At 37.6% G+C, this 27,702-nt stretch overlaps 3 protein-coding genes across 3 annotated transcripts; 2 read left to right on the top strand and 1 right to left on the bottom strand.

Moving 5' to 3' along the window:
• Nucleotides 1-1,209: 1,209 nt before the first annotated feature.
• On the top strand, nt 1,210-21,834 carry LOC143207888 (RYamide receptor). The gene is made up of 10 exons (XM_076421773.1): nt 1,210-2,796; nt 14,269-14,358; nt 16,179-16,399; nt 17,197-17,345; nt 17,416-17,537; nt 17,821-18,038; nt 18,248-18,345; nt 18,442-18,532; nt 18,889-19,007; nt 19,337-21,834. Exons 2-10 carry the CDS (start codon nt 14,286-14,288, stop codon nt 19,593-19,595), a joined length of 1,350 nt encoding a protein of 449 aa, XP_076277888.1. The 5' UTR covers nt 1,210-2,796; nt 14,269-14,285; the 3' UTR covers nt 19,596-21,834.
• Nucleotides 21,835-21,933: 99 nt separating this feature from the next.
• Nucleotides 21,934-23,320, bottom strand: Ave (sterile alpha motif domain-containing protein aveugle). The gene is made up of 3 exons (XM_076421790.1): nt 22,861-23,320; nt 22,588-22,701; nt 21,934-22,507 (listed from the first exon to the last, which is right to left on the bottom strand). Exons 1-3 carry the CDS (start codon nt 22,897-22,899, stop codon nt 22,331-22,333), a joined length of 330 nt encoding a protein of 109 aa, XP_076277905.1. The 5' UTR covers nt 22,900-23,320; the 3' UTR covers nt 21,934-22,330.
• Nucleotides 23,321-24,095: 775 nt separating this feature from the next.
• Nucleotides 24,096-26,250, top strand: LOC143207896 (uncharacterized). Its single transcript, XM_076421784.1, has 4 exons — nt 24,096-24,547; nt 24,667-24,819; nt 25,223-25,336; nt 25,411-26,250. Exons 1-4 carry the CDS (start codon nt 24,389-24,391, stop codon nt 25,600-25,602), a joined length of 618 nt encoding a protein of 205 aa, XP_076277899.1. The 5' UTR covers nt 24,096-24,388; the 3' UTR covers nt 25,603-26,250.
• Nucleotides 26,251-27,702: the final 1,452 nt, after the last annotated feature.

The raw sequence follows: 27,702 nt of genomic DNA, 5'->3' as shown, positions 1-27,702 counted from the left end.
AAATTTTCAATCGGAACATACGTAAACGAACGGAAATCACGAGAATGATACGGACGGTATTCTTAAATATTTCTAATGTGTTCACAGTTTTGTATTTGACCTACATATTTTTCACACATTTGTTATTAAAAGTTGTTTCACGCATTTGTTATTAAAAGATCTTGTCAACATCGTTGTCGAGCTTGTTATTATTACTGCTACGAGCAACAATATCAACAAATATGCCAACACGCTTCCAGCTATTATCGCTATTCAACGGTTGCAAAAAATTGCTGTCCGGTTTTTCCTGTATGATGCGCGAAATGTGAGAATTACATTTCTCGCCTGATTCATGGAAGGCATTAATAAACTTTATACCTTTTATTTTTAATTTCCATTTTTCCTCTCTCGGTATTCATTAATATAATTCTCAAAACTGTAACGCGAATGTGCCTGTGATATTTTATTTTTGATAATAAAGTTCTGAGGGACGGTATAAAATTGGAGATTGAAACTTCCTCTTCACAACGACCACCTAAAATTAGATTTACAATTTTTTTTTTATCGTTTTATCGAGTTTTAACGGAAACCTGTTCCGCTAACTTGCACGACCGATACCGTTCTCTTCATTTATGTTTCATGAAACGACTATAAAAAAGATCGTAAAGCAAATTTCAGGAAGTCGTCATAAAGGGTTTAGTTTCAATCTTCAAATCTACGGTACATTTGGTCACGATAAAAAATTGTGCAATGTTTTCACAGACTTTGAAAGTAGTACTTCCGAGAAAAACGTGGCTTTCCAATTTTACTCGGAAAAACATCACAACTGCATCAGCGAAAGTTTCACGAAGAAAATTCAATTTCAACGGAAACAAAAGTAACAAAAAAATCGAATTTGCATTGTCTTACCCATGCGTCTACTATCGAGTCACGTTACGTACATTGGCATTCTAAATGCGACGCGAGCACAATACGCGAAAAAGAAAAATAAGCTTGAACAGATACTGTATCTAGCAAAGGGGTCTGTTCATTATTCAAACGTAAATTTCCGGAAACGGGTATAGTCGTGGCTACGTCGAAAATAGAAGGGTGAGAGTTCACGGTAGTGTGCAGTGCGTTCGTATTCGCGGCGGTGCGGCGGAACAGCCGGCGCGGCAGGGTCACGAAGAGCGCAGGTTCGACGATGATCTCCTTCCACGAGGAAAAGCCCGCCGAAGTGTAGCGCCCCACCGCAGAGATCCTGAAAACCGACGACATTTCGTCGCGAGTTCTCAGAAAGCGCGGTTCTGTCCGAAACGGTTGACGATCGCGCGCTGGATCCATCGATCTCGTCAAACCCTCGTCAATCAATTTTCCTCAACCCTTATCCTAACGAATCCTAATCAGCGCTTATCCTCACAAATCCTCAGCATTTATCCTGCTCACCTGGTCTTCAAACTATGTCACACAAATGCAAACAATTCCAATCAACTACCAAATCTAATTAGCAGTTATCCCCACGAATCCTCGCTACTCGGCACTTGTGCCTAGTCACTTATATTTTCAAGCTACCTCACGCAACCGCAAACAATCCCAAACAATTATCAAGATCCATCGATCTTGCAGAGTCCTCAGTGATCAGCCTATCCCTAAGATTCCTCGCTAATCAGCAGGCTTGAAACTATCCCGCACAGTCTCGAACAACCAAGCACATTTCCATGGAGCCCAGCCGAAAGAAAAAAGATCTCGCGCAAAAATGAAACAAGGAAGAAGGGAAGAAGGTTTCTCGACGGGTCATGAGCTTTTAAATCACGGCAGAATGTCAAAGAGGGGCGCTAAGAAGTGAGTGGGACGACGGAGACCTGGAAAAGTGCAGTTTGAGCCGAGCAGCCTGCTCCAGTCCTTTGATCCGGCGCGGCGCCCGGCGCGTTCCGCGCTGTCAACGTTCAACACGTCGAGCGCAACTGACCGAGCAAGCCCGCGATTGTTGACAACGGTAGTCGAGCCGTGACAGCGGCAGGATGGTTGTGCGCGGCGTGCCGGGAATTAATAACGGCGACGGCGACACGTGCTCTTAATTGAGGATCTACCGATTCGAATTCGGCCAGACGCAGGTGTCCAGGATTTTCGGAAGTTTCGGGGCGCCAGGTGCTGTAGAAGAGTTGCGCAAAAGTTTGTCATCTCGTCTCTGAATTCAGAGCCTCGCTCTTCAGTTTGGCAGCCAACCTGTGATCCAGTGGACCTGGTGGCTCAGCTACGATCAGCTATTTGCGGTGTCCCATCGGGATCTCTTCGGATATTTGCCAGTCAGTCGGGTTAGGTCTGCAACAGACTACTCTTCAGTTTGACGACCGTCCCATGATACAGTGAAACTGTGAACTCGCCAACAATCAACTAATTACTCTGGATCATTCAATTAGTTGATTCCTTGTTGCGCGATCATGCGATCTCGGTCACCAGGATAGTCGGTCTCCAGAGGATTTTTACGAGCCGCTTGACTTTTATGATGATACGTTGACGCGTTGGACAAAATGTTATGCGTTAGATATGGTTGACAGAGTCGATCATCCTCGCGATCTCGAGGACCGTTTAAACCAGGTGTCCTGTGGGAGTACAGAAGAGGTGAAAATGTCAGCGCAGACCCGGTCGATGGTGGAACCCATGGAACGGCAATTCTAACTCTGATTGAAACCCTTTTGTGCGATTAAACAATGTCCGGATCGTGGTGATAAGAACAGAGGAACCGTAGATTGCAATCGTTAGCGCGGAAATATCTGACAGAAAGGGCAATCTCCAGGGATTCCATGATTGATCTTTAAGTGGATGCTGAGGTGATCGGTGAGTTGCATTACCAATAATTTAGTAGTTGTCGAGTGATCGTTGTTTAGTATTTGCAAAAGAAGCACTGTAAGTTTGTTTTTGAATGACTGGTGATTGTAAATGTTTAAGTGGCAAATTCGATGCGAGTCCTGATTTATTCAGGCATCAGCTCATTTCTACACCTCGCTATTATTTTATTATTTCCTAAGCTTTCATTTATATTTAACCGCGCCTTTAGCTCGCTGAAAAAAAGCCAATCTAAATTCACACCGTGCTCGTTAGTTGAACACGAAATGAACTTTTGCAACAACCTAATATAATAATAATTCAGTTTGTAACGCTTTGCAGTGTTTTTCGACCAGTCCTTTTTGTGAGAGTTTTAACGAACCAGTATTTTAGCTTCGCTGTTGTGGAATTTTCAAAAACATTACTATTATAACAAAAAAAAAATAACGACGAAGAATGTTAAGTGTTTCCTGTGATAATTATCAATTCGAGTTGTTAAAAGAGACAGAACACAGTCCTTAATGTGAAATTAAGTCAGAAACGTATATTTCTGTCTCGAATTTAATTCGCTGCATCGAATTACCAGATACTAAATGCGAAAATTATAAAATCGAAATCGTTTTACAATTGGTAGTCTTGTATAAGTAAAATCACCGTTATTTTGGTTGTGTTTTGCAAACTTTCATTCGTGAATTTCAATACTTTCGACGCTTCGTGATGTTAATTATACACAACGCCATAATACCAGAGTTCAAGAACAACATACGTCGAAGAGATTTTTTATTTTACACCCCTCGAATGACGCTATATGAGAACCGCAAAGAATTAATATACTTCTGTTTTGAGAGATTATTTATAAATAGTTTTGATGGATCTCCTAAATTCGAAATCATGGTGATCGAATTCCTAGGGGAAGCTCAGATGTCGATAAAAGAAAAAAAATTGCGTTACGTATTGATGAAGATTACCCATGTGGCTCAGTCAGTAACATTTTTATGACTCCGTGGATCCGCCTGATGAACTATTTCGGGAACTACGGTTTACTGGATTTTCAGCAAAAATGCCACGACGATTGCACATCAAATAATTTCGTACAATATCGATACGCATTGTTGAATTGAACGAGCACGCGATACCATCCCATCTGATACATCGCCGTAAATGATAAACAGGGAAATAACAGAACTGCCAGAGAAACATCTTCGCAAAATTATCATGAACTACGAGAATCCACACTTCTTCGAACAAATACATCAAAACTTTCAGCAAAACAAATAATATGTTAGCTCTTCCATTTTCAATGCAAATATCACGATTGTATGCTACATTTCTGAACAGAAATTCATCACGTTTGAACGGTATCGATCTTCATAAACTTAAATATCGATACAGCTACCTACATTATAAGGAACGATAATATCAGTGTTAATATTGTTGATGTTCCAAGTGTTCGAAATATTCAACGAAAGAGAACAGCAAGAAAGAAAAATGTATGGATTACCGAGTTATTTCGGTTGCCGACAAAATGGTGTGCACTCGGATTCTCAACGCATCGAGGACACCGTGCACACACGGCCAACTATCCGATACTGAACACAATCGAAATCGCGATATTCAAATCGGACTGCCGCGATGAAATTCTGATAGAATTAGAACGAAACCACCGCGCCGGAGTGGTTTGTGTGCGCGATCTTCACGGATAACCTTCGATACAACATCCGAAAGTAATCATGTTTGCCCCGAAATGCTACTCGAAATACCGATCCGTAAGCTTTTACCGGCGAAATTTGATGATACGGCAACCGAATCGCAAACCGCGATGACGGGACGTTTAATTTTTTCACTGCTTGCAGATTGTTTCTTTCGAAGAATGCTTGCGAAACGCTTTCTAATCATTCTAGTCGTAATACACGCAGTGATTACATAAATTTTACGAAACAGAGCAGGGTGACTTCAGTGTTCATCTAAAAAACCTATAAAACAAGTACTCTGCTTAAGCGTAGATGACTGAATCGTGAGTAATGTTATTATTGCGCCGCGATTTTTATGTATTCATGGAAAAAATAAATAGATGAAATACAGAATTATAAAGATAGAAAAAGGATATTAGGATTGTGTTATATTGGTCTCGACTTGGTAAAATGTTTATAAAGAAAGATTCTTTCTCTTCATTTCTGTGTCTTACTAATTTTTCATTTTGCATCAAAATCTGCGGTCTTGTTATTGCTAAGCATTCGCGAAAATGATAATGTCTATCAAACATATTGAACCTGTTTTATTTTAAAACGGAGATGTTTTACTTTGTAAAGAAATTGTAATATGAATGAATTCAAAAGAACTATATTCGGTTTTGAATTTATTCATTGAAACATTTGGTAAAAAATGCCGGCAACGGACTCGCACTTGCCGGCGGGGTGGGGGTAGCCGATTCCCACGTCTCTCGTCTCTCGGAGCCCTAGTTGCCCAAGCCTGGTTTAATTGGCGGCATGCAGAAAATTTTCGGCCGCGCGATCCAGGTTTATACGCGACGTCCTTCTCTCACAGTTTAACTTATGTATGTACCTCTTTAAACTTTAAATACATCTGGACCTCGTAAATTAAAATAAACATATTCGGAAAAAGTACACTTGCTCGAAATATTTCCGAATCACAGAATTTCTGTAATCCCTCCGCGTATTTGAGCGCTTGTTTATTTTCAATCATGTTTATTCGGTGGAACGTCATGCCTTTGATAAAATCGTGGGAGGTTCATCGGTGGTCTATATTTTAAAACGGTGTATGAAATAAAGCTGCGTAAATGAAATTCTTTGAGGGTATACGACAGCAATTGCAAGAGAGAATTCACGGTCTGGGTTAATAATAGCAAGTCAACCATTTGCAATGCAAGCATGTTTTTACATCACGCTCGATTATTGTCAATATTCCGTTGTTTATGAGTGCACATTACTCGATTCTATAATGCATAATCATATTTCGTATAAAAACCTGTGATTAACATTATTATGAGGAAACTTTGACACCATCGGTTTTGAGGGGCCGGGGGGAGGAGGGGGTAGAATCAGAGTGAAAAGCGAAAAAATTTCTATTACTTCATACTTGAATAAATTTGAATAAATCTCAATAAATTCGCTGCGCAAGTACAATAATAATTTCGTTGATGAAATATCTTGTGTTTTTTCTGCGTCATACGTCACTGAATATCGTTTAAACAGTTCAGAACATCTTGTATATAGTACTGTTCGATTCCTGCTTCAGCAGAATTGCGTTACGATGCCAGATTAAATTCTCGCGGACAGTTTCCAATAAAACAAGAAGGAATTCGTTGCGAACACGACTGTCTTGCAAAACACTTCACATTTCGTTCATCGCGAGGAGTTTTCAGTCGCTTGAACCTCGGCCTTTGCTACTTTGCTGTCCGAAGTAGTAGAAACTGCTCCTCTTTCACTTGTTCTACGTCGAACACTCGAGTCGAGGGTTTAGGCGACACAGATTAGATTGCGTTCGGTCACCCGAATAAGTACAGCGAATCTATAAATTTAAACGTCGGGAGGAAGGAAAGTCTGCGGAGTATGCAGCACAGACGAATAGAAAAAGTCAAACGAATAGCGGGAATTTTTTGTGTTTTGCTATCACATTAAATCTGGCATGCAATTACACCGGTATCGCACTTCGTTGCACAACTGCAATTTTACTACGGTAGCACGCAGGATGCGTTCAGAGTCAAGTCACGTTTTCACCAAGGATTCACTTCTTTTTGATTTTAGTATTTACGCAGCAGGACGCGATATAATGAAAATATCATTTGCTCTGATGAAAAGCATGAGAATAATTAATCTTTTATAATATAAACGTAATTCCACTAAATGAAAGTGCTAAACAAACATAAAACTTCGCGTTGTGTACACAGTCTCCATTTTATTTTTATGTTTTCCATGTTTCCTACGCGTGTAGATGGTTCACCAAAAAAGTTCATTTGACAATTCTGACGTTGATAAAGAAACTGTATATTTTCCACGATTAAAAATTAAACTGGTGATTTTACATTTCGAATTGTTTTACATTTGCAGCTTGATCAACGTCAGTAGTAAAATTATAAAAGTCAGTATAAAATTGATTACTTGCACAAACGGTTTTACTAAAAAATAATATAATAACAGGAGGAGACGAGACCGTCCCTGGAAATCCTGTGCTAAAGGAATTTGCGAAGACGAGCTTTTGCAAACAAGCCTAGAAAATCGCGTGAAAGTCGAACTTTCGCAAAAGCGTCGGACCTCTAACCGGTGTATCGAGTTTCATCTTAAAGCTCCGATAATCTCAGGTATTTCGAACTTGTTGAAACGGCCTGATCTACTCTGGTTGAAATGCAACCAGTGTACTATTACATTATTCTCGACTTGTTAAAATTATTCAAAGAAACAGTATATTTTGATCCGCAGTCTAATCAAGAACTTGCCAGTCCAATTTCCGGGTTACGGTAGAAAAAGCAATTCCTGAGTGAGTGAAACTTTTCAAAACTTGTCTCCCAGAAAATCATGACTGTACAGTGTACAGTGTACGGTGCAGCATCGTCACGGCAATATATGTGCCAACCAGGAATTTCAAACTGTCCGCGGAAACTTTATGTCGGAGTCCATGGCAGTTTCATAAAGAGACATGGAGGTTGAAATGCAAATATTATTCTTTAGTTGTCATCAGTATGAGAAGACCTTTCGAGCAGACAAGTGCAAAAATAAGAAGATCCTAAAGACAGATCCTGAAAAAATGTTTAGCTGTTATTCTTGAAATTCCATAATCGTATTGTTTGGTTTCTCGACGTAAGTTGGCCACGAACAGTTTCACCCAACTTATCGCAAAACGTGCAGAAAGAGAGATAGAGATCGTTTCGCTTCGTGTCAGCCTTTGTTGCTTTTATAAACTACGAATATGCTTTTTGTTCATTTAATACTCGTTGTACGCTCGGTGAGAAGCATTCGAAATATGGAAAAAGAGATAATCAAGAATCTGGTACCCGAACAAAAATATGTACAATCTTTTTCAAAGCGACAGCGCTCGCCCGTTATTGTAGCGCCACTTCTGTATAAAGTATAAACGTTGTTGCGAGAAGGAATAAGATTTAACGAAATACGACACTGTGTTTCATGAAGTAAAAACTATCTTGTTTTAAAGGCAAACTCAAAAGAAGACAACCGGTGCGAAATGAGAACGCGTAAAATGCTTCATAGCCGTGAAATTTTTTAAATAATTTGATATACTTGAGGCTCTCTCTCGTTAAATGCAGTCATTCGTGCTACCTGCTTGGCATGACAGTCCTCGATCTTTAATTGTAGGAACACAGTCAATCAAGCGAATGCCGACAAAATTTCGGGGAGATGAGATTATAGACATAGCACGGCTTCTAATTAACTGACACGGAAAGATAAAAAAAAGTACGAACGGCCGTACAGTGTGGCTGTAACGAGAGGCCGGCCAATTAGATCATTTACGAACTCTCTTTTCAGGTACAAGGCAATCAAACCAATCGAGATCCTACTTTGGTCAACGGTGTCTAAATCATTAAACGCGTGAAGCAATTTCTCTTCGAGCCACTCGTAAACCTTGCGAAAATTTGACTGACCGAGAACGTGTCCCGTAAATACCGTTTATGATGTAATTCGCGGTTCAATTAAGAAGATTACTCTGCCTGTGGCGAATAGAACATTCGGAATGGAGCAAATTGGTCTTGGCTATTGTCGATGCTGAAGTGAAAAAAATAAATGACGTACATTTAAGAGAGGAATGAAAGTGGATAAATTGGAAATAGTCATGAATAAAAATGTATTCGTTAGAATTACACAATCGGTGTAGGAAGTCTCGCGAGTAAATCGTCTTCCGGCAAAACAATGCACAACCAAGAAATAGCTTCGAACTAATTAAAAAGTGTCTGTCCAGACACTGTCCAGCTGAACCTGAACGCCTCGCACGGCACGCAAAAAAATTGTTCGATCTGGTTTCTTGCCAGATGATTTGTACAAGCAAGACGTCGCCTATTAAAGTGGCCTTTGCTTACTAGCATTACGTCGGCCAAATGGCATAATCGCGTTATCAAGCACAAAGTGCATATTGTCCGGAGGAAGCGTGGCCGTAACAAGGTACTGTCGGAGCGTCTCCAATGACCATAGTGCCGCAACATGTTACACTATATATTGTTCGATGAGACGATTAAACCTTGTGTACCTTATGATCATCTTTCACTTACCCCGTTAGTTTCGCTTAAAAACTCCCAATTATAAAATTGTACAGTAATTGTACAATCGATTAGAAATGTGGTCAGGTATCCTTATACGAGCTATTTAAGATAAATTTTTTAATTCCATTGATAATCATTCCACAAGTTTTCAAAGCCATGGAATTCATATCTATTGATCAGTCTTCGACTTTCGCCGTGTTTTAACAGGAACCAGCCACGCGTACATTTTAATATTTAATTATTAGTATTAATTCGACATCGAAATAATTATACGGGGTGTATAAAAAGTAATGGTCATCCGTCGTAGAGGTGAATCTACACCTCTGGATCGGTGGACATTTGTATAAGAAACTTACCGCAAAATTATTTATAACAAAGAAAATGATTGTAAAAGTTTGTTTTTACATCAATACCTTCTACTCATCGAGAAGAGAAAAAGTTTGAAAGGAGCCACATGTCGCAAACAAATAGTTACCAAGATACAGTCGGTTACAAAAATATTGGGACAACCTTAAAAAGACGATAACTTTTTTAATATTGGACTATGCGATTTGAACTTTTTTGGAAAGGTAGAGCAATTAGTTTACTACAGGATGTGAAAAGAAATTTTTTCAAAAATTGTAATAGATCGGAATTGTAGAAAATTTTTTACGTGGGCCTTATAATGAAAATTTGAAAAGTACATTTTGTAGATTTGTGTCAATTATATGCACTGTGAAAGTTGGATGCGGGAAAATATGACAGGCATTGAAAGATATAAGAATCCTTAGATTTGTTGCAGTTACAGTCCGCAATTCGTGAAAAATTGCAATTTTCACCATCTTTAAACGTTTGTAGCTCGTTGCAACGTCGACCGATTTTGACGAAATTTTCAGAATATGTTTAATTCACACAGACCTGCAAAACGTATTTTTTAAATTTTCAATATAGGCCTACATAAAAAAGTTGTAAAATGCAACTTTCAGTATTTTTTCTACAATTCCGATGAATTGCAATTATTGGAAAAATTTCTTTTCACATCCTGTAGTAAACTAATTGCTCTAGCTTCCCGAAAAAGTTCAAATCGTATTATACAATATTAAAAAAGTTATCGTCTTTTTTAGAGCGTCCGAATTGTATAATTCGAGTAACTGTATGTACTAAAGCCTAAAGCACGCGAACCTGGCGGAACTTTAAACTCGATTTTCTCGAAAACGAGCTGCCAAACGAAAAAATGCCGTTGAAAATCGTTGTTCAAATGGTTAAAAATGTTTGGAAATTCTCATTCAGTGTTGTGTAAGTTTGTACAAGCTACAGATTTAATTAACCACCTCGATTTCGCTGTTGGGCTCGCGAGTATTATTAATATAATCTGGGTAATTTTATTGCAAGCTTTTTATTGCAACGCCTTGGAATCTAGAAATTAATTTCAACGATGTTATTCTCTTTTTTAATTAACGCCTTTGAGCGGGCCTTCGGGCGGATACAATTCTCTTCTCGCAGAGGAACGCGTAATTCTTTAAATTAATGTTTCTCGCAAAATGTCTGCTGCTCAACACTGTAGCGAGATGTATGTATTTACCGCAAATGATTTTGGTGGTGTTTAAAATGCATTTATGAATATTTCGCTCATTAGAGGTCGGCGCAAAAAATTGATGCCGAGATGCAAATTATATATTCGTCGCAGCTGTCATATTCGTACTTGTCGCAGAATTTTAATATCAGATTTTCCCCACCTAAATTCTATAAAGGAAACGAGGAGGAAAATCCTAAAGGATAGCGAATTTTAAAGGACGCGAAGGGTTGCTGATATTTCGCAATATCCTTCTCGGAATACGAATTCTCGGATTTTTGCCAGTTGAAGCGTCCCGTTGCAGAAAAAACGCATCCCACATTGCAGATGCGCGAATAAACTTTACAGTATAAGTATAAGTAATCAGACAACGCAACGATATGAAATACACGTATTCAAGTAAAATATGAGAATGATTAAACGATGAAAATGGAAGATAGAAATGCCCACCTGGGAAAAAAACTTTTGGCGCAGAGACGAATAAAGGCAATTGCAAGGGCTGAACTGGGTTAAGAGTAAGGAGAGTTACGGTCGAATGAATCAGGTCTGCAGAGAAAAAATTCGATGCGCAGATTAACCCAGCTAGGTGTAATAGTTGACCTAGTGGAGTAACGATAATGCGTGGCGATCCAGATTAATTAGAAATAACATAGTCGAAAGAGTAATAAGTTAGAAGTTCAACTGATTAGGCACGGAGCAAAAACCTGAGATATTTATCGAGTGCGATCATTTTCATCTACATTATTACACTTTCTCTGAATATTTTAAACAACTTTAAAGAGTCTTGTAACTTTGAACTTTCCACACTGATTTTATATGCAGAGATTATTTCAAATCTGCCATTGCCGCGTATGTAGGTTATTTACCGATTACTATGCTAATTAATGCAGCTCCAATTTTATTTTTCCTCCTTATGATTTCTTTTCATATCTTAAAGAAATAACTAACGTTTGTTGACTGATCGAATTTCTTCTTCTGTCGTATTCAATGTGGTATACATTCAAAAAAATGAATGATGAAAGTGATTGTAAAATATCCACTAGAAAAGTAATTTTTCAAGGAAATGTGTTCTTGCACTTCATTAGACTTTTATGAGGCTTTAATGCCATACGATAATGCCTTGACTAAGCAGGAATAATTATTATTAACATTATCGATTATCCTTTCACAAGAAACGTGCACATTCAGCTCATTAATATTCTTCATTCTGGAGTTTGAAACTTTTCCAACTTTACTTTAAACCGCTCGAACATTATAGATTGTACCGGATCAAATAGATTACACTTTAACCACACTTAATGCGCGCATTTATTTATTTACATGATCGGAAGCCTCCTCAATGAATTCGCCGTTGAAAAATTTGTCGGGTAAAGGCAAGCTGGTTAAATCCGCGCAAATATCGTAGTTCCTGATGAATGGGATCGATTTCAACCGTAGAGAAATCTTTCGTGCTTTATTTCGGTTCTATCGCAGTCAAAGTAAACCAAATATTCATTCTTTTCTGGGTAGAATGGAAATGGAAGTTCTATTGGAATTTTTTCTATTTTCCGATCGCTTATTGCTTCCCTTGTCGGAACTCTGTACTGTTATACAATTAGATCGATTCGTATGAGATATGGCTATCTTTACCAACAATCCAGAAGTGATTCTACGTCGAAATGGAAATAGATCTCCTGCGCTTTGCTTCGAAAAAACTGTTCGACCGATTCGATCGAATATTTCATCGTTAATGTTTCTTTAGAGTAGTTTAGAGTGTTTAGAGTATAGAGTGAAAATAGGATCGTAAGAGTTTCTGCATACAACTTTTTCACCCATGACTTTTTTTATAATTCGATTCGCCTATAAATTACTGTTCACTTATCGAGTATGTAAATTTATTGAAACAATAATTGAATAATTTCTGCTCCTGCCGACGACAGTTTGTCATGCACAGGTTTCATTGTAATCTGTTTGCGAATTCATTCGTGACAGAACGATGGAAAATAATCGAGTCTTCGATAAAACAATGGAAAATTTCGACTAACGAAGCTCGCCAAAAGAAAAGATACACGTGTGGCGAATGGAATCATAAATCTTTGAGTTTTCATCGGCAAGAACAGTAGTAAATCCAATTTATTAGCCGATGATTGATAATACAACGCTTTCCAATTACAATTAGTCGGAGATCCTATTTAACGTCGAGCTTCGGCGTGATTAACTTTGAAATCTATCCTAATGAATTAATCAGCGCGAATGTAATTAGTAGTCGGATTACGGGGACACCAGTGGCCTTTAATTTAAACTTCAGTCTTCGCATCACAACATTAATTAGGTAATTAGTAAGTTCTCCGTGATTAATCAGTGGTTCGATCGTTTACCTTGTTTCTTCTATTTTATGTTGTTGCTTTTTTTCATTGTTTACCATAGGTATTGTGTCTCCGTTTATTGGTTTTCTTTTTCCAATCGACCAGATCCGCCTAAATTCGCATGGCGCACGCAAAGGCAACCGTCGGACACGATTTGTTTGAAGTTGAACTGGATATATCGCTGAATCCACAATCCCAGCCCCTGGTTTAATAAACGTAACAGCCAATTCCATTTAGACGAACCGAAGACAATGCAATATTTTACGGTGAATTTCTCGTTACCGTGCTAATTAAACTTTTATCGGATGTTTCGCATATTGAAATCTGTCGTGGTATTTATCGGACGGAAACAAGATTGTCTCGTTTACCGGAAATTCTCTGCTCTAGTTTTCAATGACACGTGCATTCGCCGCGGACTCGAGCACGATCCGTATCCAATTAACGCATTGGCAGCCATAAGCACGTCCGCGGAGCGGACTCTCCGCGATCTTCATTTTTGCAATCACAGCGCTCGCCGTTTCCGATTCCCGCGAAAATACCGATGGCACAATCCCTCTACCCGAATCTAAACCTCGAAGAATGCACGTACAGAGGAATTCGAATTGTTAAATATAACAATGCATCTTCATGATGGAGATCGGTCGATCTCACAGAAGTGAGAATGCGTTTTGAACTTGAAATAATTTCGCGACAATCGACTCGCTCATTTTTGGCAAACACCATGCATCTTCCTTCAACAACCATCTGCAATTGTTTGATCAGCCTACGTACCATAGACGGTGTTACGGACCGGAATTTATGGTAAGCCGCTCAGGATCGTGAATGGTCACAGAATCGATTATAACCGATCCATTATCGTTATCGTTATAAATGTATTTACATTGATACGAACAAAGTCATAAACTGCATTACACAGAACGGCACCACCGCACCGTTGTCGAAACTTGCATAATTTATGCAAATATGAACCGTGTTATAGAGTACTAATATAGAAGAGGGGAGATCGTTAACAAACCGAATGAACGGCAGATATGCACGCTGGTGACGTTTGTGCATCTTTGACATCGTGATACCTTTTTCGACGCCTATGATAATGAAATTACTGGAGTACACGGTAGTGCTGTTTTAATTAAGGCCTCGAAATCAACGAAAAGTAGAGCATTCCGTCACCAACATAACGCGTCGCGTCGCTACAGATTCTGTTTGTATTCTGTTTGGTGTTATAATGTTAGATTGCTAATGTTAGATTATACAATTTAATAAACTTATTACATTAATCATTTTATTCGCCATTATTTGCAATTATATGTCGTTAGCCTTAGAATGATAAAAGCTTCGTTACGTTGTTTCATTTGTTACAGATGGACACACTGTCACTATGAACGCTTCGTGGCCTAACGACAACGATACTTACATGATCGGGAATGGTTCAATGTACAATATATCCAGTGGTATGATGATCATTTTCTGCTTTTGCATGGATAATTTGAAATTAGCAACTCCTCTTTGCTTTTATTGTAAGATCCCTTAAACCACAATGAAGTGGATCCGAAGCTTATCGCCGCGAAAATGGGTCAGATTTGTCGAGAGATACAGGATTCAAGTGAGACGCAGAGTTTGAAACCGGAGTTCGCAGACTCTGCTGGGGGAAATCGCGTGAGACATGGTCTTTTGTCTCCGCAGATAAATACCCAAGTTTACGCAACAGTTCGCATTCGCAAAACAACAAAGCCCTCGGCATTTAATTCAAGCTAATCCTCAAGAGAGTTATTTTGCCTTACCCCCGTCCGACGTGCAAACTTTCGTTAACACGACAATGGCCGGGCGGGCGCGAGCGAGTCCGTGGTAAACGCGCGCTGTGTATCTTATTCTTATTTCATAACTTTTAACGAGCATAGTCCTCGCAGCTCAAGCTGTTCCGAAAAGCCGAATCGTGCAATGGAAGTCACTTGTTAAACAATAAAACCTCCAACTTACTGACGATTAACTTCCTGAAGCTCTCGTCGCATTAAGGATGTTCTGGAGGTATATAAAAACGCAACAAAATTGTTGAAAATTTGACAAGATGTAATTCTTACTAAATTAATGCAATTACCAAAGTTTGGGTTCGATTCACTGCACCGTTTAAGAATATTATAGCAACTTAAAGTTTGCACATTTTGTAAAATTCCACTTCAAACCCCATATAAACCTTGAAAAAACGCAACTAAACTTGCTGTGGAACTTGGTATAATTCAACAAGCACTTTTCGTTCGTTTGAAGAAGTTTGGGAGCTTCGAAACGTAACGTGTATTCCTTTTTTTATAAATAAAGATCAAAAGTATGCACAAAAGACACCGAACTTATTTGTACATCTAATATTAATCGAAATATTCAATGTCCAAAACGTAAACATTATTTTAACGTATAGAATAGATTAAGTGATTAAAACTTTACATGCGCGGGACACAGCACACCTTATTACTCGAGCACGAACCACGAACCGCTTCGTCTTAATACGGAAACTCTCGGGTTGCTACGGCATCCTTCTCATACTTACGTACAGAGATTACTTTCTTTACACCACCTATCGGTCGAAAATTACTAATCAGCTTCGTCTACTGACCGTTCGCAAAAACTACAACGTGACGATCAACTCCGTCAAGATCAAGTCTACTCGGCTCCTCTTAAGCTTTGCTAACAATATGTCAACCTGAACATTCGAATAGCTTCTTTTCGAGAACAACGTTCCTTTCACGGCGTTGTCTGTGATTTTACTTTATTGTATGTCAGCGTATTGTAGAAAATTTATTGTAATTTAACATTTACTGTAAAATGTGATAACGAGCCGTGTCATCCCTCCGCAAGCGAACGGAAGTTATCACTCACCGGCACCGCGACACGACGGAAACTTATCTATCGTTGCAACAACGTGCAACAAGAAGATCCTTCCTGAAGCGAGCGCGCTTTTCGTTCTGCTGTTAGTTAAACCGAGTAACAATGTTATAACGGTTATAACGAACAGCTCGGGATAACTCGATTGTTCTGCAAAGTCGAGTATAATTTTCATTCATATACGATGCGCGAGAAAATCTGATCGTGTCTCATGCGATGAACGTCGACGATAAATCTAGCGATGACTAGACTGCGGATATGACCAAAAAGAATTTAAGGGTGTCGATGAATACTTGTTTATTCGATATCCTAGTAGCTTGCGATTGATGCAGAACTTCTGCAGTCATCAGAGAAAATTCGGCTACCGGTAATTTCGTTGAATCCTAATTTCTTCCAGATATGAGAAGAGATTTATCCAGCCCGTACGAAGTGCCAACGCTGATCGTCGTGATCCTCAGCATACTATACGGCAGCCTCTCGATCTTGGCAGTGGTAGGGAACTCCCTCGTGATGTGGATAATATCGACGTCCAAGCGCATGCAGAACGTAACGAATTTCTTCATAGCGAATCTGGCGCTGGCTGACATTGTCATAGGTTTGTTCGTGATTCCATTTCAGGTACGACCACCATTCTTATTTACATTCCCAGACACAGACAGACAGCTCGTATGAGACATATATGTATGTACACAAACAGCCAAATCCTTTGAGAGCCGAAAGATAAATTGTGGCAACGCTAAATCATCCTTTACACTTTACAATGTAACTTCGGACGTGTACAAATTACTCCCGCATCGTTTCTCATTTTTGGCGAAGCAGATCGAAATCTCTGGCCTCCGGCCCCTCAAAGAAAACTTTCGCTAATGGATTTCCGGAAAAATCTCGGAAATTCCTCGACAGTAAAGAAATACAATTTTTTTAGATAGTTAATTCGATCGGAAGTTTGATCTGGATATTTATGGTGGTGAGGGGAAGAAATAAAAAAATGTTATCGTCCCACACGCCCTCCACAGAAAATGGTACATTAACCAATATTAAATTTATTACTGTTATTCCAAGTAGGGTAACGCGAACTCGCAACTTTATGAAAGCAGAATATTTATCGACGCGTACGACAACGACGCGGCGCGGCGTAATGAGCATGGTCGATAAATCTCTCGTTTCGGTGCTATTAAACATTCCGATCGGATGTTGTATTTCTATATGCGACCACTATTTACCAAGCTTACAGGATGTCGAGAGAATTTTATGAATTTACGATCAAATTGTGTAGGTGCAAATTTAAAACGTGACAATATTAAAAGAATTTAACAATATAGGTCTGGGCAGTCTCGTTTCGCAATTAACGCAAGCGATTTTCCATTTGCACAAAGCTCCGTGCATACAGTCGTCAAATTTCATTATTTCTCTTTCAGTTTCAAGCAGCACTACTACAACGATGGAATCTACCCCATTTCATGTGTGCCTTTTGTCCCTTTGTGCAAGGCGTTTCTGTTAGTGTTTCGGTCTTCACGCTGACAGCGATTGCGATTGATCGACATCGAGCGATTTTGAAACCACTCAGGTGCGTTCGACAATCAATCTTCTCGTTGCTTTCCATTCTGTGGAAAGTAATAAACGATTATTCTTAACAGCGCGAAACCGAGCAAACGAACTGCCAAAATTATCATTATCGGAATTTGGTTACTCGCTGCGGTCGTGTCGACACCGATGGCGGTGGGGCTTAGAGTCATCATGGTTTCCGAGGACGACGACGGTGAGTTTCAATTAGAATTACGGGATAGATTCATGCATCGATAAACACAGCTTGGCAAATATTTCACCCATACCCATAACCGGATAATTGTCACACAATTATTATCATCACCGACGCATTCGTTCTGTAAACTCACCCTTTGCGTCTCTACAAAGACTCGCCCGACCTTTAAATTGCAATTTATTTCGCTCGTTAACGCTGTATTGGTTTATATAATAATATTGCAATGAAATTGTCGACTATATTCTTTCGTTTGACATCGTTGGATTTTTGGAACTTTCAGAGAATTCAATGCACAAGAAACCGTTCTGTTACCCCGTGAATTTGTCCAGAGAAACAATGCGTGTGTACTCGGGACTGTTGGTAATTCTGCGGTACCTTATACCACTGACAGTGATTTCTTTCGTTTATGCAAGGATGGCAGTGAAATTATGGGGCAACAGGGCGCCCGGGAATGCTGAAGATTCTCGGGATGCGAATTTGATGAAAAACAAAATGAAGGTAGAATAATTTTCCTCGATTGTATCGACACTGCGAAAAGTGTTGTAAACGCCATTCTGCCGCCACAGACTGGCGCGAAATACGATTCAAATTACAATCAGGAAATTAAATTGCATGTGAATCGAATCTAAACATAAAGCGTATTAATTGATTATTCAATTCTACACTTAAAATTTATCATTTAATACAATATTTTATTATATTTGTAGGTGATCAAAATGTTAATTATTGTCGTCGCCCTTTTCGCAGTTTGCTGGCTGCCCCTTCAAACATACAACTTTTTCCAATATTGTTTTCCAATAAACGAGTAAGTAATGCGATTCCATACATCACGCGAAAATGATATGCATTCTTGCGTCATGTTTACCACAACGAACAAACATATTCATTACTCTAATTTCAGCTACGAATATATTAATTACATATATTTCGTCTGCGACTGGTTGGCAATGTCGAATAGTTGTTATAATCCGTTTATTTATGGAATATACAACGTAAGTAATCAAACATTTATTCGCAGAAGCTAATAATAAAATTTAGACCTGAAAATTGGAAAGACCATTTGTCAAGAAAATTTTAAGCATTCGAATATATTATCATAAATATACATATACAGGGAGGTCCGTTTAAATAAGAACACCTAAATATCTCTTCATGTTATTGTGATGCAAAAAATATTTGTTACGTAATGTGCATGGTGTTCTTATTTAAACGGACCTCCCTGTATGTATACATCTATGGTAGAATAATCTTCAACTATGCTACATAAAATATTCTCGTTATAACTTATTGTTGAAAGATATATCGGAACTTTCAACGTACAACAGTAACTGTGACACTTTCTTTACAGGAAAAATTCAGAAGAGAATTCCAACAGAGATGTCCGTTTAAATCGCGAAAATGGTCATCTACTCCGCCAATCGATAATACGGAGATAGATAAGACGCAGAGTAGTCGTGCTTCTATCAGGTATGATTTATAGCAGCATTATATGCTACCGCTAGATTGCAGATTTTATGCATTTATGGCAAGAATGGGTTGGTGAAATATAAAACGGTAGACAGATTAAGAGAATTTAAAAGCGTCGCTATATTATATATACATATATATATATATATATATATATCCCTTAATAAGTTTGATAATTTGATAATAATAATATAATATATATATATATATATATGGAACAAATTTTTTATTTGGCACAGACGATTTTTATTTGGTGTAAAGATCTGCAGTCGAATCATTGTTAATACAAAATCAAAGTCACCGAAGCGATTTTATCGAATACTTTGCAGATACGAATGGAGACGGACAATTTCCGGAAGTTACCCGACAGTCGCGTCGTTTTGCAAAGGAATACCGATCAGAGGATCAACGCAATCGTTCATCGAGAAGCATCAAACTTGCACACGCAGTAAAAAAGGAAGCGGACATTATATTCATACCGGCAACGAAAATAGGTGCTCGATTTCATCGAACAAAACCGAGGAATTATATGTTTTCTCTTCGCGAAAACACATGCAAGATCCTGACATGGACGAGTTATGCTTGTAACATCGAAAACTTCATAAAGTGCAATAAATGCACAATGCACAGGCTTACCAAGCGCTACTGATATAATGTGTACTTGCAGATGTACAGGCAATGGATAGAGAAATCGCTTATGCATCTTTTCTTGATCGTGTAATTTGATTTTCCATCCATGAGACATTATTTGTCTCTACTGTTCTTTTATTATCAGCTGCTGCTTGTTCTTGGTAAGACAATATTTTAATTATCATCAGAAAGAAGACGAGTTACATTATGCTCAAAGTTTGAGACCTTTGTAGCTTCATTATATGTACAAAGTTGAATTAACTCTAGAAAAATTAAGAGAAAGATAACTCCTAATCGGTTCGAAAATATTTAAGCTACAATATTTATTTCATTTAAAATATTTTTTAAAAACCGCTTTACGGTCGTTTATGTTCTGATTTATATTCAAAAATCGTTTTCCTTTGATAAAAATATGATTTCTCAGAAAAAAAAGTGGAAATAGTCTTTCTAAGATTAATTGATTAATGACTACCTCTCGCAAAGTCAACGAAACATTTAATAGATATCAGAATTTCTTTCTATTCTATTTTAGTCACTGCTCAGACTTGTCGGTGAACCTTACAGGTATATGTATACATATATATGTATCTATTTACGACCTACAATGACTACTGTACTTACTGATTTTGTACATATACCAATTGTATTTGCATTTTTAGATAAGTTATCATGTAATCATCCATTAGAATGTCTATATACATATTCCTCTTTGCATCTAACAATGGAAATTTCAAGGTGGTTCACCAGTAGTAGGACTTGTAGATAAATCGAACCACACAAAAGATATACTAATAAAAATTTCAAAGATTTTACGTTACTTCTATTCTCTTTTTGCAAATAAAATACATTCGTTAACAACACAGTTACCCGATAAATAAAAAAGGACTCTAGACGGTATATAAGGCTGTGACAGATTAATTAGAATTTTATTACACAAATTTTATATACCTCAAGTATTATATCTTATAAAGAAAAGATTTTATTGTACAAATAAGGTGTTTTCAAAGTTTTCATATTCAATGTTGAAACACGAAACTATTATTTCAGATATTATGGTTTACCTTTGGCAGGAAGACTATTACATACTTACAACTTAGTCTTCTATCGAAAAATAGATGATTACTTCTCGTTTTATTCTATATGTATAAAATTTGGATACGACGTTGTACATATACATATAGTGATCTCACTTCGATTGAAGTAATTAATGGAACCATTATATTATTATATTGCTTGTTTTCAAAAAATAAACTTCTGAATATTGGTAGTAGTAGTCACATTGTTATAACATAACTAATGTTACTATGATAATGTCATAAAAAAATGTTTTTAGGCGTTATAAATATCTACAATAACTTTTTAATGTCAACAGCTCTTTTTGTGTTAATACAGGGTGTTTGCGAAATCGTAATACAACCGGGCAAGGAGTGATTCTACATGCAAAAATAAGTTGAAAAAAGGGAATAACATTATTTCGTTTGGTAGCTCGTTTTTGAGAAAATTGAGTTTGAAAATGCAGCGAATACAGGTGCTATTGCATAGGAATCGTCTGACGCGTCTTACCATGATCAACCAATTCTACTTAGTATTCTACTTACTAAGCACGACTCGATTTTCTCGTAAACGAACTGCCAAACGAAAAATGTTATTCCTCCTGTTCGACTTATTTTTGCATGTATAATCACCCCCTGCCCGGTTGTACTACGATTTCGCAAACACCCTGTATATTAAGACTTCTTGTGTTATTTCGTAAGACGGTAAAACAATGTGATACAGAAATTTCTATCAATAAAATAATAGAAGAGTACATTCAGCTTAAACAATAGTTAACCGGCCTGTAAATATTTATGCAACAAATGAAAAATTTCTACATATTATTCTTAATCGTATCAATGATGCTTATGACCACATCCCACAGTGTCATCACATGTAATATTATAATGAACAGGGTACAACAAATTTCGATGTATTAACTTATTTTCTGCATCTGCAAAAACTAATAGATTCTGGAAAATATGATTTGCAATTCATATAATTTATTGTACTGAAATATTAAAATGTTTCTAGTCGGTAAGTCTATTGAAATTTAATGTAATTAAAATATTTGTTTTCTGTTAAACGATATGTTGATCTACTACTATTATTGTCATCATAAAAATGGTTTATAAAGCAAAATAAAACGTGCGTGAAACAGTTACATTTGTATACATGTAATTTGTATTTATCATGGTGACTATATAAAACTTTCATTCAAAATGCAAACATTTTCTGTGAAAATGTAATGGAATAAAAACAGTTAATATTACGACATGATTTAATTCTTAGAAATATAAATATATATGTATGTATATACATAATTAACTCTCCTTTATATTGTATTACAAGTAACGAAAAATTAATTTTTCGTCTATTTCTATAAAAATATATACGTGTACGGTTCCTATATTATTTGTGCATTTATTATGCTGTTATAATCACAGTAAAAAAATATAATTAATCGAATGCACTATATTATAAATATGTATGTATGAAAGTACCCGACTTTATAAGAATATTTTGCTTTTTAAAATACAACTAAAAGGTTAATACTTATAGTACAAAATATACAAATTTTCTTATCGTATTTTAGCATAAAAATAAAGCTCTGTAGTAAATAAATTATAGGCTTAACACAGCCTATCGTGTTGGTCGTGCTAATCAAAATTTAAATTATTACGTCGTTCTATATCTTTAATTTCCAACATGTCTGTTTTGAGATGTAATTTCATGATTTCTCTCCAGATATCCATTCTATGCTGTTCATTATCAATTCCTAGCCTTAATAAAATATTTTCATTAATTCTTAGCAGTACTCTCCCTGTGATGTCGTGCTGGAAGAAACATTTATAATATTGACCGCATATTGATTGCTGGAAGTACAGGAAATGTGTTACGTTCATAAAATACTTACATGTAAGAACTTTTCATGATACAATTGATAATAATCGCTACAATGCCTCCTTAGCCATTTTTGTACATCTAGCACATTCCACAAGTAAACTGGACGTGGTCGAGCAGTTTTAGTCTGTAACATAGCGCATAACGCATTAGTAATCAATCTAACGAATATGACCTAATGAAAATTGAGAAGCCTGAATCATACCGATACTACTGAATTAGAGACTGAACTATACTTTTAGAATTTTCAATAACTTTTGAAATATTATTCAAAATATTAGTATACCTTCGGTTTGTTAGTAGAATTAACAACTTCCTCCACCATTGTGTATAAAATAACAATCACAACGTACGAAGACTATATAAATAAAATTAAACAGTGAACCGAAAGGTTATATTTAAGATGAAACAGATTAAAAGAACATGACCATTGTATTTCTTGACAACATATGTTGTTTCAACGATACATTTGTTCAAAAATGTAGTAACTAATATACAGCTGTCAATGACAATTCTTTTAGTTTCATATTATAAAAAAAAAATATACGACAGCAGTTGATTTGATTTGATTCTATCAACTACTACATAAATATGTACTAAAGTACTAATGTACTATTTAGGAACGTAGAAATTGCGTAGAAATGTAAAAGCAACCAATAGCAACGCCTTAGACCATATAAACCTATAGACACGATGACAGGACACAGATACTTTTCCTTGAGGAAAAGATAAAGTAATTTGTGACATCACATTCGACAGTGCTATATATATCACTATATATTATATCAGGCATGGGCAGAAATAGCGCCAAAGCTAGGGAATTCTCGGTGGACGCCTACTTCTCCCGCCCGCGCGTCTCGCTCCCCGTGGTGGCCATAGTCCCGCGGAGCTCTTCAGGCCCGTACCTACCGCACGCCGTATGCACTGCGCGTGGCGCGTTGGGGCGACTCGCGTACCCATAGGTTTCCACATTACCCATGACAATTTTCCACATTTATTTTTTCAAAATTATCGTGTCGCGCAGTGGAATAGGCCTATAGGGGAAACCACTTACAAAAAAACCGCATTGACCATAGTACCTCATGGGTAATGTGGAAACCTATGGGTACGCGAGTCGCCCCAACGCGCCACGCGCAGTGCATACGGCGTGCGGTAGGTACGGGCCTGAAGAGCTCCGCGGGACTATGCCACCACGGGGAGCGAGACGCGCGGGCGGGAGAAGTAGGCGTCCACCGAGAATTCCCTAGCTTTGGCGCTATTTCTGCCCATGCCTGATATACGCTTGGTTTATCCATAGACATATAGAGATAGACTGCGCCGTCTTATGGGCGAGTTGAAGCCCACAATGGCGGCGCGCGGTACAAAGAGTGAGAGAGAGAGCATTAGCCGGGGTCCATAGCGCTCTCTTTCTATATGATGTGTCGACACATCAATTAGAAAGAGAGCGCTATGGACCCCGGCTAATGCTCTCTCTCTCTCGCACGCCGCCATTGTGGGCTTCAGCGCTTCGTTCAGGCCGCGCAGTCTATCTCTATATGTCTATGGGTTTATCTTACATAGAACGATAGAAGATAGAACTGCATTGAACTCATTGAACTGCATAGAACCACGATTGAACGAAGCCTAAGCCTAAGCCTAAGGTTTGATTTTATTTACGAAGCAACTTACAAAGTGGCATAAACATGGTATCTCTTCGGTTGTAATATTTCTATGCATAATGGCGTTCGCCCGGTCTCGGTTCCTCGTATTAGATATTGTATTTCGTTAATTGTAGAGAAAGAGGTTAGGTTTATGCCGATAGATCAGAGTAAGTTATGGAGTTTATAGTAAATCGACTGAAAGCTCTCGTAGTACTTCTTTTGGGGGTATTCAGACGAGCTATGTGTTGTCTTCGACGTCGACGTAGGTCCTCTTGCGATTCCATACCTTTGGCAGCAGTCGGTGTGGTACCCAACAACACAAACAACACTGTAGTGAGTTTCATACGTTACCATTTTTCCTTTGCGTATCGTATCTCACGATGTCAAGATCATGTAAACCCTATTGTACCACTGACTTCGATAATAGTAATCACTGAAGATGCTTGCTCAAGGAATCAGAGCAGTGGGATCAATGGGAGGAAAATCCTGTTGTTGTTGTGCCAGACAAGCCGGTGAATGCGATACAAGCTAAAATCGAGCAATATAGACAGCAAGCGTCTAAGCCAGCCGATGAGCCAGAAGAACTGCACACAAACTTCTTCGAGGTAATTACGTGGCAAGCTTAAGGATAGTCTTGTTTCCAGAATTGCAAGGTTGTGGAACATGCCGTCTCATTTCTTGATAATTTCAGTAGTCAAAAGCGCTAGATTAAAGATCAATCTAGGCTGCAGTTGTCCTCAAAAGGCCTAATTTCATGTTTACGAGGCGTAATTTGCATTATTGGGAAGCATAAAGCTGTGCATGCAGCTATTTTCATAAAGCTACGACAGCTACATGCTGCCGAATAATTCAATCAATCATTCATTCATGAGTCCTGAAAGCTACTCAAAATCAATGGGGTCAATCTAATTGTCTAAAAGTGTTATTTCCTTTCCAAGAGTGAATGTTTAATTGAAACTCGGTACAAGAGAAGAACTACAAAGACCTAATGTTTTTTGTTTTCCACAGGACATGACGCCAAAAATTACCAGGCAAAAAAAGATTCTAGTGAAAGATAAAGGAACGGAAAATGCTTCTTGGAACTCTTCGAAGTTTGCTGTAATTACTGACCCCATACCGTCTGTGAGTCCACACATTTTGGAGCACTCATTATGTTTGTAGTAGAATGGCAAATTTATATGCGCATCTTTGTATAGAATGAACTTCGAGAATGGGAAGACAATACTGTCGGTTGGGAAGAAGAAACATCGAAGGAGTTTGGAGACGCAGCAAGAACGTTGAGGGAACTGAAGAGACAGGAACGAGAACAGAGACTGTTCGAGCAACAACAAAAGAGAATTGAACGTAATTCTAGACCGCAGCCGCTAGGAGCGAAGCTGATGTCTTGATGAGAAAGAACACGGCCGTAAAGTTTTTTTAAATCACAGATCATACCTTTCCATCTATCGATGTCCACGCATAAGAATTCTTTAACGTTGAATGGAACGTCGTACAAAGCCAAGAAATCAAAGAGTATTATAATTTACGTTGTCAATAATCGTTGCGTTTTATTTTACATTTTATTCAATCACATCGTGCAGAGCGAACATATCGCGGGAATAATTTTATTTAGATTTATGTTCCCGTTTATTTGTTGATTATTGATACATTGCATATGATGCATTTAAGCTATTACTTTTGTTCTACCGACAAGCACAGTGCAACATTGTGAAAAGCAATGGACTTTGATATTGAACGATGTTGTATCACAACATAATGCGAACACAAAAGGACTGACTCGTGTATACAATTTGTGCAGTCTCTAAATGAATTTACTGTAAAAGGATAATAACACATTCACCTTTTTATTCTCTAGATGTTTTTCACATCTAAAAAACATTCCATGTAAATAGCCCAAATAGCGCTGTTTAGAATCTCTATTTGCATTGTAATTTGATCGGAAGAGTTTTTAAATTTTTATTAATCTAAACAGTTTTTATATCCGCATAATAAACTACGATTTCATTGAGAGTTGATATTGCAATGAAGGCTGGCAGCTAATGCCATGAAACGATGGTTGTTTTACCATGGTTCTAAAATTTAAACTATGTTCATTGAGTTTGTAGTAATACAAAATAAATCGTGTTATTAAATAATAGGATATACCACCAATTATTTGCCGCACTTTCAACTTACAACATCGTGTGTAAAGATTGCTTTGATAGTGCAGGTGGCAATGGTCGTCGCACGGAATAGCGATAATAAATGTCTATACTACTTTTCGACTCACGTACTACCCGGTACCCTGTGTGTCGATAATATGTATATGACTACCATATTTACAGCCTGATAAGGCTAGCCTGAAAATGATAAACGCGAGCAAAGCCCGCACAGGATAGGGCAATATCATTTCCTTGCGCAGCCATTTCTCTTATTTTTACATTTCATAGTTGCGAATCTTTCCTCCCTTCCGCGTCGAAACATAATTTCGTGTCAAATAAACCGGTAAGTATACGAAAATTTAGTTGGAAGAGTAAACGAAAACATTTTGCGATCACGAATGGAATATGCGTATATGCAAAACGTGAAAACATGCTATTTTAAATACATATTTGCATTTATAAAATGCATATGAATTTTTGTACACGTTCAATGTATTGACCAGTTCAACCGTTTTCGCGAAAATGATCTAGTAATTTTTTCTACAAATTTAAAAAACAATTAGATCAAGGTTACACACATGTAGGTACAAAGGCTAAAAGTATAAGTGACAGTGAATTTGAAAAATGCTAAACTGGTAATGAAAACTAGTGGAATAGGGAAAGACGCCGTAGATATGGATTGACCATGGATTCCATGGGATTGACAGAAGAGATTCACGTCGAACGAAACAAAAGACTATCTTTCTGATAAGGATTATTCATTCTACGATCGGTTATCAGCTAGCAAATATTGACGAAGCAGATAGATAGTGAGTGATCTAAGCATACGAGCCAAATGTTCGAAAAATGACTCTTTTTTACTCGGAACAATTCAACAGAAACATACTTTATTATATACGTAATTGTTTCTACATTGAAAAAGTATTTCGCGGCAATATTTAAATTTAGTTCCAAGTAAATTATGGTAGTACGGGTTTAAAAATAGCAGAAAATAAGCCGCACAAGCAGGTAGGTGAAAATCGATCTTATTCCGTGGTGGTGACACAAGACTTCATATGCATCAAGGTCAAGGATATAAAAGATAAGCAGATTAAAAGTATGAAAGTATGCGTATCCCTCGAATTACCGATGCATTGATGTTATTCATTGAGCGTTCGAATAACTTTTTATTTGATAAAAGTTCAGCTATAAGTGGAGAATCTACAAAAATGATCATAAGAATATTTCGTTTCCTTTATTTCCAATTTATACCGAGTCGGAGCGGTGAAAGCAATTGGTCACTAAAAAAAAGGAAAGGTAAAAATGATAGAATGAACGAAGTTTTTATGCGCGGCAACTTCCTCCTCG

This window comes from Lasioglossum baleicum, chromosome 4 (genome assembly GCF_051020765.1).
Source record: "Lasioglossum baleicum chromosome 4, iyLasBale1, whole genome shotgun sequence".
NCBI lineage: Eukaryota > Metazoa > Arthropoda > Insecta > Hymenoptera > Halictidae > Lasioglossum > Lasioglossum baleicum.
This window is presented reverse-complemented; position numbering and strand designations above follow the sequence as displayed.

Coding starts and splice junctions, on each gene's coding strand:
- LOC143207888 (XM_076421773.1), top strand. CDS start 14,286: ATGAACGCTTCGTGGCCTAACGACAACGATACTTACATGATCGGGAAT. Junction 18,346..18,441: donor TATTGTTTTCCAATAAACGA/GTAAGTAATGCG, acceptor CTCTAATTTCAG/CTACGAATATATTAATTACA. Junction 19,008..19,336: donor AGTAGTCGTGCTTCTATCAG/GTATGATTTATA, acceptor AATACTTTGCAG/ATACGAATGGAGACGGACAA.
- Ave (XM_076421790.1), bottom strand. CDS start 22,899: ATGGTGGAGGAAGTTGTTAATTCTACTAACAAACCGAAG. Junction 22,702..22,860: donor ATTCTACTAACAAACCGAAG/GTATACTAATAT, acceptor GCTATGTTACAG/ACTAAAACTGCTCGACCACG. Junction 22,508..22,587: donor ATCATGAAAAGTTCTTACAT/GTAAGTATTTTA, acceptor TGTTTCTTCCAG/CACGACATCACAGGGAGAGT.
- LOC143207896 (XM_076421784.1), top strand. CDS start 24,389: ATGGAGTTTATAGTAAATCGACTGAAAGCTCTCGTAGTACTTCTTTTG. Junction 24,820..25,222: donor TGCACACAAACTTCTTCGAG/GTAATTACGTGG, acceptor TGTTTTCCACAG/GACATGACGCCAAAAATTAC. Junction 25,337..25,410: donor TTACTGACCCCATACCGTCT/GTGAGTCCACAC, acceptor ATCTTTGTATAG/AATGAACTTCGAGAATGGGA.